The following is an 18,692-nucleotide window of genomic DNA, read 5'->3' on the forward strand; positions in this document are numbered from 1 at the left end:
GCAGCATCTCTGGAGAACATGGACAAGTGACGTTTCTGCTTGGGACGTTTCTTCAGATAGACTCATCAGTCCACAGAAGGGTCCCAACCTGAAACGTAAATTTGGAGATGCTGCCTGACTCGCTGAGTTACTCCGGCACTTTGTGAGTTTTTTTGTAAACTGATATCTGTGGTTCCTATTCACAAAATGCTGGAGTAACTCAGCAGGTCAGGCAGCATCTCAGGAGAGAAGGAATGGGTGACGTTTCGGGTCGAGACCCTTCTTGAACGTGACCCTTCTTGACCCTTCTCCACTCACTCTGCAACAACCCTGACATGCCTGTGCCTCTGTGGTTTCTTGTGCCCACAGAAACCGGTCATTTGGCCCAGAACATACCTCGCCTGATCCTGTCGTTAATCTTATTGGCATGTCATCATGTTCCTATCTCCTTGTGTGTTATCGAGTGTCACTTTAAATGCATCTGCCATTTGCAGCAACTACTTGTGTTCGTGAGTTCCACATCCTAGCACTTCTGCGTAAAGAGGCTTCTCCTGAATTCTCTATTGGATTTATTAATGATAATAATATATTTTTGGCCTCCTAGTGTTGGCATTCCCCTTGCTTTCTTTTTGATCGTGGAAACCAAGGTCAGAGGATACAATTATATCAACCAACCTTCGCTAGTGGCTTTGAATTCCTATATTGGTTCATTTCTTCGATTGCATGAAAGAAGCTGCTTTATCTTGAGATTTCTTAGGGTTGAATTGATAGAATGACTGCTTTTTAAAAAAACGCTGATTGGGTGCTATCTACCTTAACAGCAGGAAAGATGCCACTTTAATTCAAAAGTCACTCATTTTGCAAGGTAATAATTTGAGATAATGCTATGAGGAGTAATCGAAAGTTCAAAATGCACAGTTAGTTGCTAACCACTTGGGGGGAAAAATAGAATATTATTTCTTTGCTTGCCTTTATGCTGACACGTAGAGGACAAAGCTGATTGTAAATCCACAAACCTGGAAGTTGTAAAGAATGCAGTGAATGATGAACATTGTGCCACGCTTGCAGGCAAAGCTGTATTTAGCAGACAAATATGCTGCTTATTTGACAAAAGGATATTTGAACAATGGTTTCTGAATTATTAAGGCCCTACTCCTCCACCTTTCTTTATCTTTTACTAGGTTTGGGATGATGCTAACGACCAAGCATTGAAACTATCTGAAAAAGACGGCTGGGTTTACGTACCTCCATTTGATCACCCCTTGATCTGGTAAGGTTTCTGCAAAGGATCTGTCAGTTCAGCTGGTTCAGTTACCTCAAGAGTACAAATCCTCCACAGCTTACGGACGGCTGACTAAAGTGCAGCCTTGCATGCGAGCGAATGTTTGGGAGACAGGCGGCGATGCGCTTGCTGCGGGGCTGCAGGTATCGTCCGCCGTGCGGGAACTTGGCACACGGACGCATTTTCCGACTTGCGACCTGTTTGGGTTACGGACAGTTCACAGGAACAGAACCCTGCCAAAGCCTGGGGACGATCTGCATCCGTTATCGGCCGTGCCAAAACATGGGTAGAATAGCGCTTTTTAAAAAAAAATTAGAGTGGCACAGTGGTGCAGCGGTAGAGTTGCTACCTTAGAGATCCGGGTTGGATCCTGACTACGGGTGCTGTCTGTACGGAGTTTGTACACTCTCCCTGTGACTGCATGGGATTTCTCCAGGTACTCTGTTTTCCTCCCAACCTTCAAAGACGCGCAGGTTTGCAGGTTAATTGGCTTCTTGTCCCAAGAGAGTAGTATAGAACTAGTCCACAGGTCTGGATAGGCCAAAGGGTCTGTTTCCGCGCTGTATCTCTGAACTGTACTGATGATTGCTGTCCACCAGAGCAACATGAAACTTGTAAGTAATTTATTTTTCATATTTCCTTCTTAAATGACCTATTACGATCAAGATCATCCGTATGCTATTGAAGAAGAGGTTTTGCGGTTGTGGGAATGTTTTATTTTGGAAGTATTTTTCAAATCACGAACCAAATAATTTTTTGTTTAAAACTCTTGTTGTAAAACTTTGGGAAAAGGTTCTGAGAGTGACGGGTCGTGAATCATTACCACCCATGGCACATTTCGGACCTGGTAGCAGGGGTTCACGTGCAATGAATCACCTGGCAAGAAACCCTAACAGGGAGGGGACAAGAGTCGATAAATGAAAGTGACACACTGTCACATATGGTGTGATGCAGTCAAGAATCAGTACTATTGAGGTGGCACAGCTGGTAGAGCTGCTGCCTCGCACAGACAGAGACCCAAGTTCAGTACTGACTTTAGTGCTGAGTTTGCATATTCTCCCTGTGACCGTGTGCGTGGGTTTTCTCCGGGTGCTCCGGTCTCCTCCCACACTCCAAAGACGTGCAGGTTTGTCGGTTAATTGGCTTGGGTTTTTTAAAAAAAAGTAAATTGTCCCGTGTGTGTATGTGTGTGTGTATGTGTGTGGGTGGTAGTGCTAGTGTACAGGGTGGTCGCTGGCTGACATGGACTCGTTGGGCAGAAGGGCCTGTTTCTGCGCTGTATCTCCAATGTTTAAAGTCTAAAGACTGCGTAGGTTTCCTCCGGGTGTTCCTGTTTCCTCCCACATCTTGATGGTGTCTCGGTTTGTAGGTTAATTGGCTTCTGTGAAATTGCCCCAAGTGCGTGGGGGATGGATGAGCAAGTGGGATCACATTGAACCAGTGTGAATGGGTGATTGATAGTCAGCATAAACTCAATGGGCCTGAGGTCCTGTTTCCATGCTGTATCTCTCTAAACTAAACTAAGTGGTACTATACATGGTAAGGAAATATTCATTCCGAAAAATGCACAATAAGGAATCACTTACCACAACTGGTAGATGTACTGTCAAATCCTGCCCGCCCGCCCTCATAGAAATCCAGCTCTTCAACCCCAACCGGGCAATTTGGGTGATTAGGAATGAACCGTGTTGTCCTTTTCTGGGCCTTGTGCAAAGCCTCAATGACTCCCACCTTGTGCAGAGACTGATATCGGACTGATTTCCCAGGCCTAAATAAAGTCTTGGGCAAGGGGACTGTTATTGCCAGAATCATAGAGAGTTGGGCCGAAGGGCCTGTTTCCACACTGCATGACTCTATGACTCTTGTATTTCTGACCTGAACTGTCACCTCTGTTTCTCTTTCCAAGGGTCTTGCTGATCTCCCAGCGTCCCCACCATTGCCTGTTTGTTGTGCCTTTGGAAACTAGTCAGAGCACCGAGTAGTTTTAAGTCCCCTTTTGAAGTGCCCATTCTGAAGGGTCAGTGAGTGCCCCTTTCCCAAAGTAAGTTTCCAGCTTTGCAAAGTGCTGTTTCACCTTTTCAAAAGAGCAGTGCTGAGAAAGGTGAGTCGATTGACCATTTCATGCCGTGCAGGAAAATAACTGCAGATGCTGGTACAAATCGAAGGTATCACAAAAATGCTGGAGTGACTCAGCAGGTCAGGCAGCATCTCTGGAGAGAAGGAATGGGTGACGTTTCGGATCGAGACCCGAAGAGGACTCGAAGAGACTCCCGATGAAGGGTCGAGACCCGAAACGTCACCCATTCCTTCTCTCCAAAGATGCTGCCTGACCCGCTGAGTTACTCCAGCATTTTGTGATATCGACCATTTCATGCCAGTTACCGCTGATTCAGCAGAATAAATCATGACGTTTCTTTTTTTCGCGGTTGCCTGCTAAGTGACACGGCTGGATTTCCTTTTTTTTGAGAATGGACGATTTACAACCAGCGGCCGTTTTGCAATATTTCTCACAATGCTTTATTGCTGCATGAGGTATCCTGCTCCCAAGGTCTGCTGTTTGATGTAATCAATCATTTACTTGGCATGTCTTGGTCTCCAGTATTTGCTTACTCACCCAGTTAAAACAAACACTGTTGGTGATCGATGGAGGTACGCAAACTACTGCAGTCCATTAACTTCTCTTCGCGTTCTTGGTTTGATCAATTACAAGCCTGGACTCCTTTGCTGTTGTATTGTAGTCATGTAGATTACTAAGCAAACATGACAAATTTAACCTAATTGAGACCCCTCCTTCCCTAATTATTCTCATACCCAGCATGACAGGCACCTCACCTGATTTACTGCTTGTTATTACTGATCTTTCTTTAGGAAACCTACTGGGGAGAACATCTGTGCATTTGGCACCTGCACCTGTTATTATTGATAAGCTTGGTTTTACCTTTTCATTGTGCTTTAAAAATGTCTTTAGCTTCTCCGATGTGTGCATTAATTTTGTGACCCCCCCCCCCCCCATCCCACCTAAAAAAATCATTGAAGCCTTCAACAAATGTGAAGTTATTAAATTAAATTAAAATAGAAATCGAATCGCACTGAAAAATGTTAAATGTAGTTTATTTTGGAGATACAACGTGGAAACAGGCCAACCATCGATCACCCCGTACACTAACGCTATCCTACACACCACACACCAGGGACGATTTACAATTTTTACCAAAGCCAATTAGCGTACAACCGTGTAGGTCTTTGGAGTGTGGGAGGAAGCCGGAGCACCCGGAGAAAACCCACGCGGTCACGAGGAGAATGTACAAACTCCATACAGACAGTGCCTGTTGTCAGGATCGAACCTGGGTCTCCAGCGCTGCAAGGCAGCAACTCTACCGCTGCGCCACCGTGCCACCCCAATATTGTTGGAAACAGTAACATTGCAACTCTGATATACCAGGATTTTACCAAGTGTTTTGTTAAAGAATCTTTGTTAAACCTCACCATCCCCATTGCAAACTGACGGTAGAATATAATTTAGGTCAGATCATTTTTATTATCCACTTCATCACAGAATTTTTCTTTTGATGTCTCTACATCTTGATTTATCTTTCGATGTTTGCAGCTCTGATGAAAGTGGGCGTTTGTCCTGAAATGTTAAACCTGTTTCTCTCTCCATAGATACTGCCTGACCTGCCGAGTTACCCCAGCATTTTATGTTTTATATATTTCAGCTCTATCCAGGACAGATGGATAGGAAAAACCTTCGATCTTTTAGCAACAAAGTTTTGAGGGGTTTGAGTTCGATAGTTCCAATTAACCAAATTAGAGGGCAAAAGTTTTAAAAGACCTGTTGGGTGATTCACATATTTTCTAATGTTTGAGCACACAAAGGGATTTTAAAAGTCATGTACAAAATGTGAAGGAAGAGAATGTGCAAGTTGTGGACAGGACCTGAAGGTAGCTGATGGAGTAGCTTGGCACTGGACGTGTTTTATGGCACAGCGGGTGAAGTGAAGTTGATGGGGTATGCGCTGATAGCAAATGTGGTACCACACTGTGCCACGTGTCTGGATGCATGGCTAAACAACTAAATACCACATTTGACATAGAATCAGGAGATGTTGAATCAGTATGGATAGAAATGAGAAATTGTAAGGGTAAAAAGACCCTAATGGGAGTTATCTATAGGCCCCCAAACAGTAGCCTCGACTTAGGGTGCAAGTTAAATCAGGAGATAAAATTGGCGTGTCAAAAATGTAATGCTACGGTGGTTATGGGAGATTTCAACATGCAGGTAGACTGGGAAAATCAGGTTGGAAATGGACCCCAGGAAAGAGAGTTTGTAGAGTGCCTTCGAGATGGATTCTTAGAACAGCTTGTACTGGAGCCTACCAGGGAGAAGGCAATTCTGGATTTAGTGTTGTGTAATGATCCTGATCTGGTAAGGGGACTAGAGGTAAAAGAGCCATTAGGAGGCAGTGATCACAACATGATAAGTTTTACTCTGCAAATGGAAAGGCAGAAGGGAAAATCGGAAGTGTCGGTATTGCAGTATAGCAAAGGGGATTACAGAGGCATGAGGCGGGAGCTGGCCAAAATTGATTGGAAGGAGGCCCTAGCAGGGAAGACGGTAGAACAGCAATGGCAGGTATTCCTGGGAATAATGCAGAGGTTGCAGGATCAATTTATTCCAAAGAGGTGGAAAGACTCTAAGGGGAGTAAGAGACACCTGTGGCTGACAAGGGAAGTCAGGGACAGCATAAAAATTAAGGAGAGGAAGTATAACATAGCAAAGAAGAGTGGGAAGACAGAGGATTGGGACTCTTTTAAAGAGCAACAAAAGTTAACTAAAAAGGCAATACGAGGAGAAAAGATGAGGTACGAGGGTAAACTAGCCAATAATATAAAGGAGGATAGCAAAAGTTTTTTTAGGTACGTGAAGAGGAAAAAAATAGTCAAGGCAAATGTGGGTCCCTTGAAGACAGAAGCAGGGGAGTTTATTATGGGGAACAAAGAAATGGCAGACGAGTTAAACCGTTACTTTGGATCTGTCTTCACTGAGGAAGATACACACAATCTCCCAAATGTTCTAGGGGCTGGAGAACCTAGGGTGATGGAGGAACTGAAGGAAATCCACATTAGGCAGGAAATGGTTTTGGGTAGACTGATGGGACTGAAGGCTGATAAATCCCCAGGGCCTGATGGTCTGCATCCCAGAGTACTTAAGGAGGTGGCTCTAGAAATAGTGGAAGCATTGGAGATCATTTTTCAATGTTCTATAGATTCAGGATCAGTTCCTGTGGATTGGAGAATAGCAAATGTTATCCCACTTTTTAAGAAAGGAGGGAGAGAGAAAACGGGTAATTATAGACCAGTTAGTCTGACATCAGTGGTGGGGAAAATGCTGGAGTCAATTATAAAAGACGAAATTGCTGAGCATTTGGATAGCAGTAACGGGATCGTTCCGAGTCAGCATGGATTTACGAAGGGGAAATCATGCTTGACAAATCTACTGGAATTTTTTGAGGATGTAACTAGGAAAATTGACAAGGGAGAGTCAGTGGATGTGGTGTACCTCGACTTTCAGAAAGCCTTCGACAAGGTCCCACATAGGAGATTAGTGGGCAAAATTAGGGCACATGGTATTGGGGGTAGGGTACTGACATGGATAGAAAATTGGTTAACAGACAGAAAGCAAAGAGTGGGGATAAATGGGTCCCTTTCGGAATGGCAGGCAGTGACCAGTGGGGTACCGCAAGGTTCGGTGCTGGGACCCCAGCTATTTCCGATATACATTAATGACTTAGACGAAGGGATTAAAAGTACCATTAGCAAATTTGCAGATGATACTAAGTTGGGGGGTAGTGTGAATTGTGAGGAAGATGCAATAAGGCTGCAGGGTGACCTGGACAGGTTGTGTGAGTGGGCGGATACATGGCAGATGCAGTTTAATGTAGATAAGTGTGAGGTTATTCACTTTGGAAGTAAGAATAGAAAGGCAGATTATTATCTGAATGGTGTCAAGTTAGGAGGAGGGGGAGTTCAACGAGATCTGGGTGTCCTAGTGCATCAGTCAATGAAAGGAAGCATGCAGGTTCAGCAGGCAGTGAAGAAAGCCAATGGAATGTTGGCCTTCGTAACAAGAGGAGTTGAGTATAGGAGCAAAGAGGTCCTTCTACAGTTGTACCGGGCCCTGGTGAGACCGCACCTGGAGTACTGTGTGCAGTTTTGGTCTCCAAATTTGAGGAAGGATATTCTTGCTATGGAGGGCGTGCAGCGTAGGTTCACTAGATTAATTCCCGGAATGGCGGGACTGTCGTATGTTGAAAGGCTGGAGCGATTGGGCTTGTATACACTGGAATTTAGAAGGATGAGGGGGGATCTTATTGAAACATATAAGATAATTAGGGGATTGGACACATTAGAGGCAGATAACATGTTCCCAATGTTGGGGGAGTCCAGAACAAGGGGCCACAGTTTGAGAATAAGGGGTAGGCCATTTAGAACGGAGATGAGGAAGAACTTTTTCAGTCAGAGGGTGGTGAAGGTGTGGAATTCTCTGCCTCAGAAGGCAGTGGAGGCCAGTTCGTTGGATGCTTTCAAGAGAGAGCTGGATAGAGCTCTTAAGGATAGCGGAGTGAGGGGGTATGGGGAGAAGGCAGGAACGGGGTACTGATTGATAGTGATCAGCCATGATCGCATTGAATGGCGGTGCTGGCTCGAAGGGCTGAATGGCCTACTCCTGCACCTATTGTCTATTGTCTATTGTCTATTGTCTATTGTGAGCTTGTTAAATTGGGCAGCCATCATTAATAGATGGTCGAGACACAAGAGACTGCTGATGCCAGAATCTTGAGCATAAAACTAATATCTTGCTCTCCGACCGAGGGTCATGAGTGTTTAATTGTCATATGGACCGACAACGGAAAGATTCACTTCGTACTTGTAGCTGCATTCAGACATGCAAGCACAAGTCATAGAAACATGTGGAAACATAGAAAATAGGTGCAGGAAGAGGCCATTCGGCCCTTTGAGCCAGCACCACCATTCATTGTGATCATCCACAATCAGTAACCTGTGCCCAACTTCTCCCCATATCCCTTGATTCCACTAGCCCCTATAGCTCTATCTTACATACAGTGATAATTTATAGTAAACAAAAATTAAATACATTAATAACCACATTACTCGTGCATTCCCCCCCCCCCCCCCCAGAGTCCTTAGTGCAACCAAAGACAATCCATGGAGGTTCATAGTTGAGGTTAGTCGTTGTGTTGAGTTGTGTTCAAGAGCCTGATGGTTGTGTTCAAGAGCCTGATGGTTGTGTTCAAGAGCCTGATGGTTGTGTTCAAGAGCCTGATGGTTGTGTTCAAGAGCCTGATGGTTGTGTTCAAGAGCCTGATGGTTGTGTTCAAGAGCCTGATGGTTGTGTTCAAGAGCCTGATGGTTGTGTTCAAGAGCCTGATGGTTGTTGGGGAAAAAGCTCTTCCTGAATTGGGTTGCCATGGTTTTCAGACTCCTAGTGTCAGACAGCATGGAAACAGGCCCTTTGGCCCAACTTATCCATGCTGACCAACATGCCACATCTACGCTAGTTCTTTCTGCATGTTTGGCCCACATCCCTCTAAATCTTTCCTACTCATGCATCTGTCCAAATGTCTTTTTTTTTTCCTGCCTCAAACTACCTCCTCTGGCAGCTCGGTCCATACACCCACCACCCTCTGAATGAAATATTTGCCACTCAGATTCCTATTAAATCTTTCTTTCTCACCTTTAATCTATGTTTGTTTCTTGTTTCCCCTACTCTGAGTAAAAGACTCTGGTGCATTCATCCAATCTATTCCCCTTATGATTTGATGCCAGGCTCCTGCGCTCCAAGGAATAGCCTGCCCAACCTCTCCCTACAACTCTGGCCTTCGAGTCTTGGAACATCCTCGTAAATCTTCTCTGTACACTTTCTAACGCCTGTACCTTCTTCCCGATAGTGAGAGTGAAATGACCGAGACTCACTATCTTAACCACTGACGAATGGTCTTGGTCTGAAACATCGAGTGTCCATTTCCTTCCACAGATGTTGTCTGGCCTGCTGAGTTCCTCCAGCAGCTTGCTTTTTGTTATTAACAGACAGTAATTAGGCTCATGCCTTACAATTTACTCAAGGGAATAATTAGCCTTTGAGCTCGCTTCTGACTGTCAGATCCATCACAGGTCACTTGCTTTCAGAAAGGACACAGGAGTAAGCAGTGCACAGATTCATTGGCAACGGTGGCAGCCATGACTTTCACCTCACATACCCTTCAATAAATCCAAAATCTTTGTCCGTTAGATTCAATTTGACTCAATTTGTTAAATAAAACCCAGGATAGACACAAAGTAGTGGAGTAAATCAGCAGGTCAGGCAGCATCCCTAGAGAAAAAGGAAAAGTGACCTGTAAAACTACTTGACTCGAACGAAAAGTGATTAAAAATGATTCCTGACATTTTTTGGAAAAAGGAACAGGGTTTGCTTTTTTTTCTTTACAAAGCAGTTATTTACTAGGACTCAGAAAAAGGCCATTCATCCCCATCAAATTCATTGCCTCCCTGTTTTGTTGTAGCTCTCTAACTTATTTTTTTGTTGTAGCTCTCTTAACTTATTTTTTCTCATCTGTCCATTAATTTTTCCGCTAGTTATTCACAATGAGGGATAATTTTAGCAGCTAATCATTTTTGCTCCCTGTCCAGTTCCATACGTTGTTTAACAATGGCATTGTGTTCATCTCCAGTCCTCAAGGTCCTTTGGCCCTTGTGTGCTTTGAATCAGAAAGCTCCGAATCTGGTCCGAAGCCACCAACTGACATTAAGTAGAAATCTTAAATCAGGGGAAATGAATTATTCTGTTTGCGTAAAATGAATGTCTCCAGCGTACAACTGAGTATGGCGTTCTGATTTTGCAAGGCTTTACCAGTTTATAAGCTTATGTGTGTCGTACACTGGGAGAGTTGCTAATGCAAGGTCCATTAATGTATCAATGATTAGTAAGGGTGGAAAAGCTTACAGGGATAAGGCATGAGAATAGGGTTGAGAGGGAAAAATATATCAGTCATGATCGAATGGCAGAGTAGACTCGATGGGCCGAATGGTCTCATTCTGCTCCCATGTCATGATTCTCCCTCTCCCTCTCCCTCTCCCTCTCCCTCTCCCTCTCCCTCTCCCTCTCCCTCTCCCTCTCCCTCTCCCTCTCCCTCTCCCTCTCCCTCTCCCTCTCCCTCTCCCTCTCCCTCTCCCTCTCCCTCTCCCTCTCCCTCTCCCTCTCCCTCTCCCTCTCCCTCTCCCTCTCCCTCTCCCTCTCCCTCTCCCTCCCCCTCTCCCTCCCCCTCTCCCCCTCTCCCCCTCTCCCCCTCTCCCCCTCTCCCCCTCTCCCCCTCCCCCTCCCCCTCCCCCCCACCTCTCCCCCTCTCCTTCTCTTTCCCTCTCTCCCTCTCTCCTTCTCTTTCCCTCTCCTCTCTCTTTCTTTCCCTCTCCACCACCAAAGTCAATTTTCTGAACTTGGAAGGCTGTTGGATGCTAACACGTGAGTGAAGAATCAAGTGAGACTGCTACTTTGAATGTTCGCTGCTCGGCATGGCAATAGTGTAATGGAGCTTTGGGAGAATCGCCTCGTAAACCTAGGTCTATAATTCCCTCGGTTTGAGGTAGGTGCCTGTGTTCGATGAAAAGTAATTGATGATGGCATGCAATAGAATATCAAAGTTCCATTTAGGAACACTGATATTTATTGGACTGTTACACCTAGGCTCCCTGCCTTAGTTGAAGAATCCAATAAAACACATTTTGCGTGCACATTGGTATTAAGTCCATCTTTGAATCTGAAAATCTCAAATGGCCTGCTGTTGGGCATATAGAATATCCACTTTTCCCAAGGTACATTGATAGCCATTACCACAACTGTGACTTCTGCCAAATGTAATCGTAACATTTAATTCAGACTGTTGTCAAATAACATGTAGTTGAAATGTCTTGCTTGATGTGATTTGGTCAGTCAAAATTCCTTGCGGTGTACAAGCAAATTACGTAGGCAGTCATTTTCCAAAGCTGAATTCCTTTGTTGGTGCCATTTCCATATCTTCAGATTTCATCTTCATTGCTCCGCCCATGAATGATATTAAGGGGAAATAAATCGTTCTACGCAGCCTTCTCTCCGAGACATGGTTCTAGCACCAAAGTCACGTTTAAGAACGTGGAAAGCTGGTGGATGCTGACTCTTGCATATACATTTCAGGGAAGGGCATGCCGGTATTGTGGTGGAACTTTGGGAGGCACTGCCGTGTAAGCCAGGGGCTATCATTCTCTCCGTTGGCGGTGGAGGCCTCTTTTGTGGAGTGGTGGAAGGCCTGAAGAAAGTGGGTTGGCGTGACGTGCCGATAATCGCCATGGAGACCAAAGGTGCCGATAGTCTGAATGCGGCTGTGAAGGCCGGGAAGTTGGTTACACTCCCTGACATCACAAGGTATGCTGCCTCGACCTCTCAAACACAGATAGTTTTGCTAAGAGATATAGAGATATAATAATGGAAAGCCTTGCAGATGCTGAGTTACCCCAGCATTTTGTGTCTATCTTCAGTATTTTACATTCTTTGTGAGGAAACTGAGTGTGCCAACATCAAACAGCTTCATTAAAAAGGCAGTCCTTTTAAGTTCTTGACGTCATTGGGTTGTCGGTGACTTCTGATGTGATGGGCGTTTTCGTTTTTTAGAGATACAGCATTGAAGCAGGCCCTTTGAGTCCACCTTGACCAACAATCACCCGCTCACTCCAGTTCTATCTTATCCCACTTTGTCTTCCCCTCCCTACTTACTAGGGGCAATTTACGGTGGCCAATTAGCCTGCAACCCTGCACACCTTTGGGACATGGGAGGAAAGTGAAGCACCCGGAGAAAGCCCCACGCAATCACTGGGGGAACGTGCAAACACCACAAGGACAGCACCCGAGGTCAGGATTGAACCGGGGGTCTCTGGCGTTGTGAGGCAGCAGCTCTACCAGCTGTGCCGTTGTGCCGGCCAAAGGGAGATTGAATAGCTTCAGGGTATCAATGTTGAAGTGACGGGCTAATAATCCTTCAGCTCGGAATGCTTTGTCACTCCTTGGTGATACTGGATATGAAATTTCAATTCTTCACCTACCATGGGATTTAAACTCATACCCCTGGTTCCATCTCCCGTTAGTTAGTTTTATTGGCCTTTTTATTTTTGCTTTTGATCTATTATCCAAATTTAAATTCCCCACCTATCGGTGGGATTTGAACTGGTAGTACTAGTTCACTAGACTGGTGACTTTACCACTGTGCTGCTGTTTCTCTCTTATAGAATCATAAAGTCTTACAGCATGGAAACAGGCATCCCAACTTGCCCACACCGGCCAACATGTCCCATCTACACTAGTCCCACCTGCCTGCGTTTGGCCCATATCCCTCTAAACCTGTCCTATCCATGTACCTGTCCAAATGTTCCTTAAATGTTACAATAGTACCTGCCACAACTACTTTCTCCGGCAGCTCATTGCATTAACCCACCACACTTTGTGTGAAAAAATTACCCCTCAGGTTCCTATTAAATCTCTCCCCCCCCCCACCTTAAACCTATGTCATATGTTCACAAGTACTAGGAGTAGAATTAGGCCATTCGGCCCATTGAGTCTACTCCGCCATTCAATCAAGGCTGATCTCTGCCTCCTAATCCCATTTTCCTGCCTTCTCGCCTCTGGTTCTCGATTCCCCTTCTCTGGGCAAGACACTCAGTGCGTCAACCGGATCTATTCCTCTCATGATTTTGTACACCTCTCCTGTTAGGAACCTATCTATGTCATTGATGCCTTTGTCCTTTGTCCTGGTATCTCCTCCGTTGGTAGGTCAACCATTTTGTTGTCAGATAAGCTGCATGGAGTGTTGGACTATTGAAGGTGCTATGTGAATGCAAGACGTTGTTGTATTAACGTGTGGGCGAATTCCGCTAATGAGTTATTCCTTGCTGTTCTTTGTACACCAGCGTGGCCAAAAGCCTTGGAGCGAAGACCGTGTGTGAGAAAGCATTTCAGAATACACAAGAACACATTGTTCTCTCTGAAGTAATCAGTGACTATGAGGCTGTGCAAGCAGTGGAGCGATTTTTGGGTGAGACTTTTCATTTCATTTTATTTTCAGATTTGTGGTATTGAAAATCGGGCTTCAGCCTAAAAAGGCACAATGCTATTTAATTTCACGTCTTACAGATTTACAATAGGATAAATAATAGATTCCTATTCGTATTCTTTCCATATACAGACCATTTGCTGCAGGAATCTTTAGCGGCAGACTCTGGCTCAATGTAGGTGTCAGATGGAAAATTTAAGTCAATTTCTACTTCACAAGGAAGAATGGTGTCAATTGGTTTTGAGAGTTTCACATCTCAACTTAAGTAGAGTTGTGAGAATTTAATACAGCTTTCTCTGTGGGAAGATTGTGTACTCGTCAGTTTAATTGATTCTTTTTGAGAGCCAATCTGGATTGATAACTATGGCAGGTTTTATAATGCACTATTTTGTTAAATTATGGTAATCACGATGTTTAATTGCAGACAGGGGATGTTCCAAAGTTGAATGAGCTGAATATGTGTTGTGTGTCCAAAATGCTGGTTCTTCAGCACGCCCACTGAAGTGCACAATCCTAATGTGAAGAAAAGTTATTACCAATGGGTAACCACTGTTAAAAAAAATAAGGACACTTTTGTCTATTTTGACCGAGCTAGCTTAAAAGTTTTGAATGAGCTATAACATAATTCCTGTAGATTTATTGTCATGTGTAGCAGGATACAGTGTAAGGATTTTGTTTCATGACTGATCTATCTCTCCCTCCTAACCCCATTCTCCTGCCTTCTCGCCATAACCTCTGACACCCGTACTAATCAAGAATCTATCCATCTCTGCCTTAAAAATATCCACTGACTTGGCCTCCACAGCCTTCTGTGGCAAAGAATTCCACAGATTCACCACCCTCTGACTAAAGAAGTTTCTCCTCATCTCCTTCCCAAAAGAACGTCCTTTAATTCTGAGGCAGTCCACAGTATACAGATACAGGATAAAGGGAATAGCGTTTGGTGCAAGATAAAGTCCGATTAAAGATGGTTCAAAGGTTTCAAATGTGGTAGATGGGAGGTCAGGACTGCTCTCTAGCTGGTGAGAGGTCAGTTTTAAAACTAAAAAAAGTGGATTTCACTGCAATCTTTGCACCATTTAATCATTTTGCCTTAAATATATTTATAGTTGTATCCATTATCATGTATACCATTCACCCAAGAGGTTCATGTGAACAAGGAATTTTGTTAGACCTTGCTGTGTACGCCAATAAACTAGTCTGAATCTGAATTTGAACCAGGAATGAAATTGGGAAAGAAGTGGGAAATGGAAAATAATATTGCTCTCGACAGAGCCTGGGTAAATGATGGAGTGTAGGGTCAGGGGATGGTTGGAAACCAAGCATTATGAAAGCTACTTTTCATAATTTTTGTTTATGAAATAACTGCACCGATATACTTGTCAATCTATTTGCATACTGAGATTCAATAAATTCATCAGCCATACTGCTCTGAATCCCAGTTGGGTCAATAGTCAGGCCCAAAGTTGGATGGAAGAATCATAGGGAGAGTTGGTAGGTAGATGGTTTAGGATTTTAATGCCACTTTTGAAGCGTGATGTTCTGCATATCTCTAAGTGGAAGGAATGGATTTTGACTTTAAAATAACAACTGTTATTGGTTTACATGTTAGACATTTCAGTACATGGTACATGGAAATTTTAAATTGAATGTATTTCTGTCCACTTGGTTCGTTTACAAACCTCAGATTATTATCAAATCAGAGCAAAAAACAAAGTGCTGAAGAAACTCAGCAAGCCAGAGAGTCTTAGAAAGAGTCACAAAGTCATACAGCGTGGAAACAGGCCCTTCAGTCCAACACCGACCAACATGTCCCACCTGCCTGCGTTTGGCCCATATCCCTCTCAACGTTTGCGCGGTGGCGCAGCGGTAGTGCTGCTGCCTCACAGCTAATGCAGCTCCGGAGACCCGGGTTCGATCCTGAGAACTGTATGTTCTCCCCGTGACCTGCGTGGGTTTTCTCCGAGATCTTCAGTTTCCTCCCACACTCCAAAGACATACAGGTACGTAGGTTAATTGGCTTGGTAAATGTAAAAATTGCCCCTAGTAGGTATATGATAGTGTTAATGTGCGGGGATCGCTGGTCGGCGCGGACCCGGTGGGCCGAAAGGGCCTGTTTCCGCGCTGTATCTCTAAACTAAACTAAACCTTTCCTATGCATGTGCCTGTCGAAATGTTTTTTAAACGTTGGAACTTGCCTCAATCAGTTCGTATCATACACTCACCACTCTCTGTGTGAAAAAGCTACTCCTCAGGTTCCTGTTAAATCTTTCCCCCCTCACCTTAAACCTATGTCCTCTGATTCTTGACTCCACTTCTCTGGGCAAGAGTCTCTATGTGTCAGGCAGCATCTGTAGAGGGAAATTGGGCAGGCAATGATTCGGATTATGACCCTTTTTAAGAGTAGAGCCTGGAGTCTGAAGAAGGATAACCAACTTAAAAAATATCGTCTTTCCGTTTACACCCCATCGACGCTGCCTGACCCACTGAGTTCCTCCAGCACATGTTGCTCAAGATTTCAGCATCTGCAGTGTGTTGTGCGTCTCTTACCAAAGCCGAGGCTGTGACCTGACTGCGTGCAATGGGTTGTTTTCGGCAGATGATGAAAGGATACTGGTTGAGCCAGCCTGTGGGGCATCATTAGCCGCCATCTACAGCGGCGTTCTGCAGCGGCTGCAGTGGGAGGGAGAGCTGCCCAAGGACATGCAGCCAGTGGTGGTCATCGTCTGTGGAGGAAGCAGCATCACAATGGCACAGCTTAACGAATACAAAATGCAACTGCAGAGAGATGCATGAAGCAGCTTCTCACAACGTGACGCCTTCCTTGCAAATCATTCCTGCCTGGCAGACTGTAATCAGGTGAAATCAGTTGACCGGGTATAGTCAAAAAGCCGAGTAAATTGAATGGATCAGTAGAAACATAGAAACATAGAAACATAGAAAATAGGTGCAGGAGTAGGCCATTCGGCCCTTCGAGCCTGCACCGCCATTCAATATGATCGTGGCTGATCATCCAGCTCAGTAACCTGTACCTGCCTTCTCTCCATACCCCCTAATCCCTTTAGCCACAAGGGCCACATCCAACTCCCTCTTAAATATAGCCAATGAACTGGCCTCAACTACCTTCTGTGGCAGAGAATTCCACAGACTCGCCACTCTCTGTGTGAAGTAAGGTCCCTTTCATCGTTTATTTGCTTTGCTCCTCTGCGCTACAGTGTGGGTTGCAGGTCTTTTCTACCTTGCCACGAAGCTCAAATCCATGGCAAGCAAAATTGTATTGAGTAGTTTCACCTGATGCTCTCACTTCTTCCCCACCATTCAGCACCGTTCCGCTCTCGTTCTTCAGACCTTAGACTTTAGACTTTAGAGATACAGAATGGAAACAGACCACCGAGTCTGCATCGCCCAGCGATCACCACGTCTACTAGCACTACACATGAGGGACAATTTCACAACTTACTAAAGCCAATTAACCAACAAGCCTGTACATTTTTGGAGTGTGGGAGGAAACTGGAGCACCCGGAGAAAACCCACATGGTCACGGGGAGAACGCACATACTCTGTACAGACAGCACAGGATTGAACCCAGGTTTCTGGAACTGCAAGGCCGCAACTCTACTGTTGAGCCTCTGTGCCACCCCCTCGCAATTGTTGTCCGATTATTATCATTTTAGACCACCTGTTTTGAGGTGGACAGAACAAAAGTGTCTTTCTACCTCTAAACAGACAAACTTTGGTTTTGTGTTAAATAAATGCAGACTAATATATATCCATTGTAAAGTTGGATAAAATCACATCGAAGCAATGGCCTCGAGAGCACACCGGTGCCTCTACTTCCTTACAAAGCTTAGGAAGTTTGGCCTGCCCCCAACAACTCTCACCAACCTCTACAGATGTACCGTAGAAAACATCTTATTGGGATGTATCACGGTATGGTTTGGGAACAGCTCCACCCAAGACCTCAAGAAATTGCAGAGAATTGTAGACACAGCCCAGACCATCACACTAACCAACCTCCCTTTCATGGACTCCATCCACACTTCACGCTGCCTTGCCAAAGCCACCAGCATAATCAAGGACCAGTCACAACCCAGTCACTCCCTCTCCTCCCCTCTCCCTTCAGGCACGAGATACAGACGTTTGAAAGCTCATGCCTCCAGTTTCAGGGAAAGTTTCTTCTCAGTTTTTCTCAGGCAACTGAACCATCCTCTCACCAGCCAGAGTGCGGTCCTGACCTCTCACCTGCCTCATTGGAGACCTTTGAACTATCTTTAATCGGACTTTATCTTGCACTAAATGAAATACCCTTCATCCTGTATCTGTTGTAATCATGTACGGTCTTTTCGTGATTGGATAGCATGTAACAAAAAAACTTTTTACTGTACAATGACAATAATAAACTAAAGCAAACTAATGTAAAAGAATGTCCTGGCCTCTCTCTTTCTCCTTAATAACCCTTTTGTAAAGTCTGGTCTTTCCCATCTCCCAGTGGCAGATGGTTTCTTAGTGACTATTTTCACTGTAAGGTTGTGGTATTAGGAAACCAGGAAAGGTTGTAGTATTAGGAATATATAATTGGTTTGCAACTTTAATGTGGCCATTTGGAATGACTAATAATGGCATTTTGTTCAGCACAGACATTGTGGGCCGAAGGGCCTGTTCCTGTGCTGTACTGTTCTACATTGAAGGAAGAGGAATGTGAACATAAACTTGTTGCTTTTTGTGAGTGGGATCCAGATGCAGGGGAAAGATGACACTGAGGCTTTAAGTAGCCAATGGCCAATAAATTAAAGTGTTGCAACCAACATATAGCCAAGAAAGAACCTGAAAACGAGCAATGAGAACATAATGAAAACCACAATTCCTTTGATAAGAAGATATTTGGAACTGCTTGCTCTTCTGGTCAATATGCTGCATCCACTGAAGACTGAAAGCTGTAAATTACAGGCACCTCATGTTTTACGCAAGGGTTACGTGCTTGAAAAAACAGCGCGTGATTCAAAAACGTGTAAATTAAAGCGTGGGTTTTGTCCGCGATCTTCGGTTTCCTCCCACACTCCAAAGACGTACAGGTTTGTAGGTTGTATAGGAAGGAAACGCAGACGCTGGTTTGAACCGAAGATAGACACAAAACAGCATCCTCGACCCGGAACATCACCCACTCCTTCTCTCCAGAGATGCTGCCTGTCCCGCTGACTCACTCCAGCAAATTGTGTCTATCTCAGGTTTGTACGTTAATTGGTTTGGTTCGTGTAAAAATTGTTCCTAATGTGTCTGTG

General features: G+C 44.6%; 1 protein-coding gene across 2 annotated transcripts in view; it reads left to right on the forward strand.

Moving 5' to 3' along the window:
- sdsl (serine dehydratase-like) overlaps positions 1-17,815 on the forward strand; it is a 47,160-nt gene extending 29,345 nt beyond the window's left edge. For both annotated transcript variants that reach the window (XM_078421206.1, XM_078421207.1), the window contains exons 5-8: positions 1,161-1,249; positions 11,508-11,735; positions 13,271-13,395; positions 16,013-17,815. In XM_078421206.1, the coding sequence (XP_078277332.1) occupies positions 1,161-1,249; positions 11,508-11,735; positions 13,271-13,395; positions 16,013-16,209 (639 nt within the window). In that variant the 3' untranslated portion in view covers positions 16,210-17,815. The remainder of the gene's footprint in view (positions 1-1,160; positions 1,250-11,507; positions 11,736-13,270; positions 13,396-16,012) is intronic.
- The last annotated feature ends 877 nt before the right edge of the window (positions 17,816-18,692 follow it).

Source organism: Rhinoraja longicauda, chromosome 25 (genome assembly GCF_053455715.1).
Source record: "Rhinoraja longicauda isolate Sanriku21f chromosome 25, sRhiLon1.1, whole genome shotgun sequence".
Taxonomy (NCBI): Eukaryota; Metazoa; Chordata; class Chondrichthyes; order Rajiformes; family Arhynchobatidae; genus Rhinoraja; species Rhinoraja longicauda.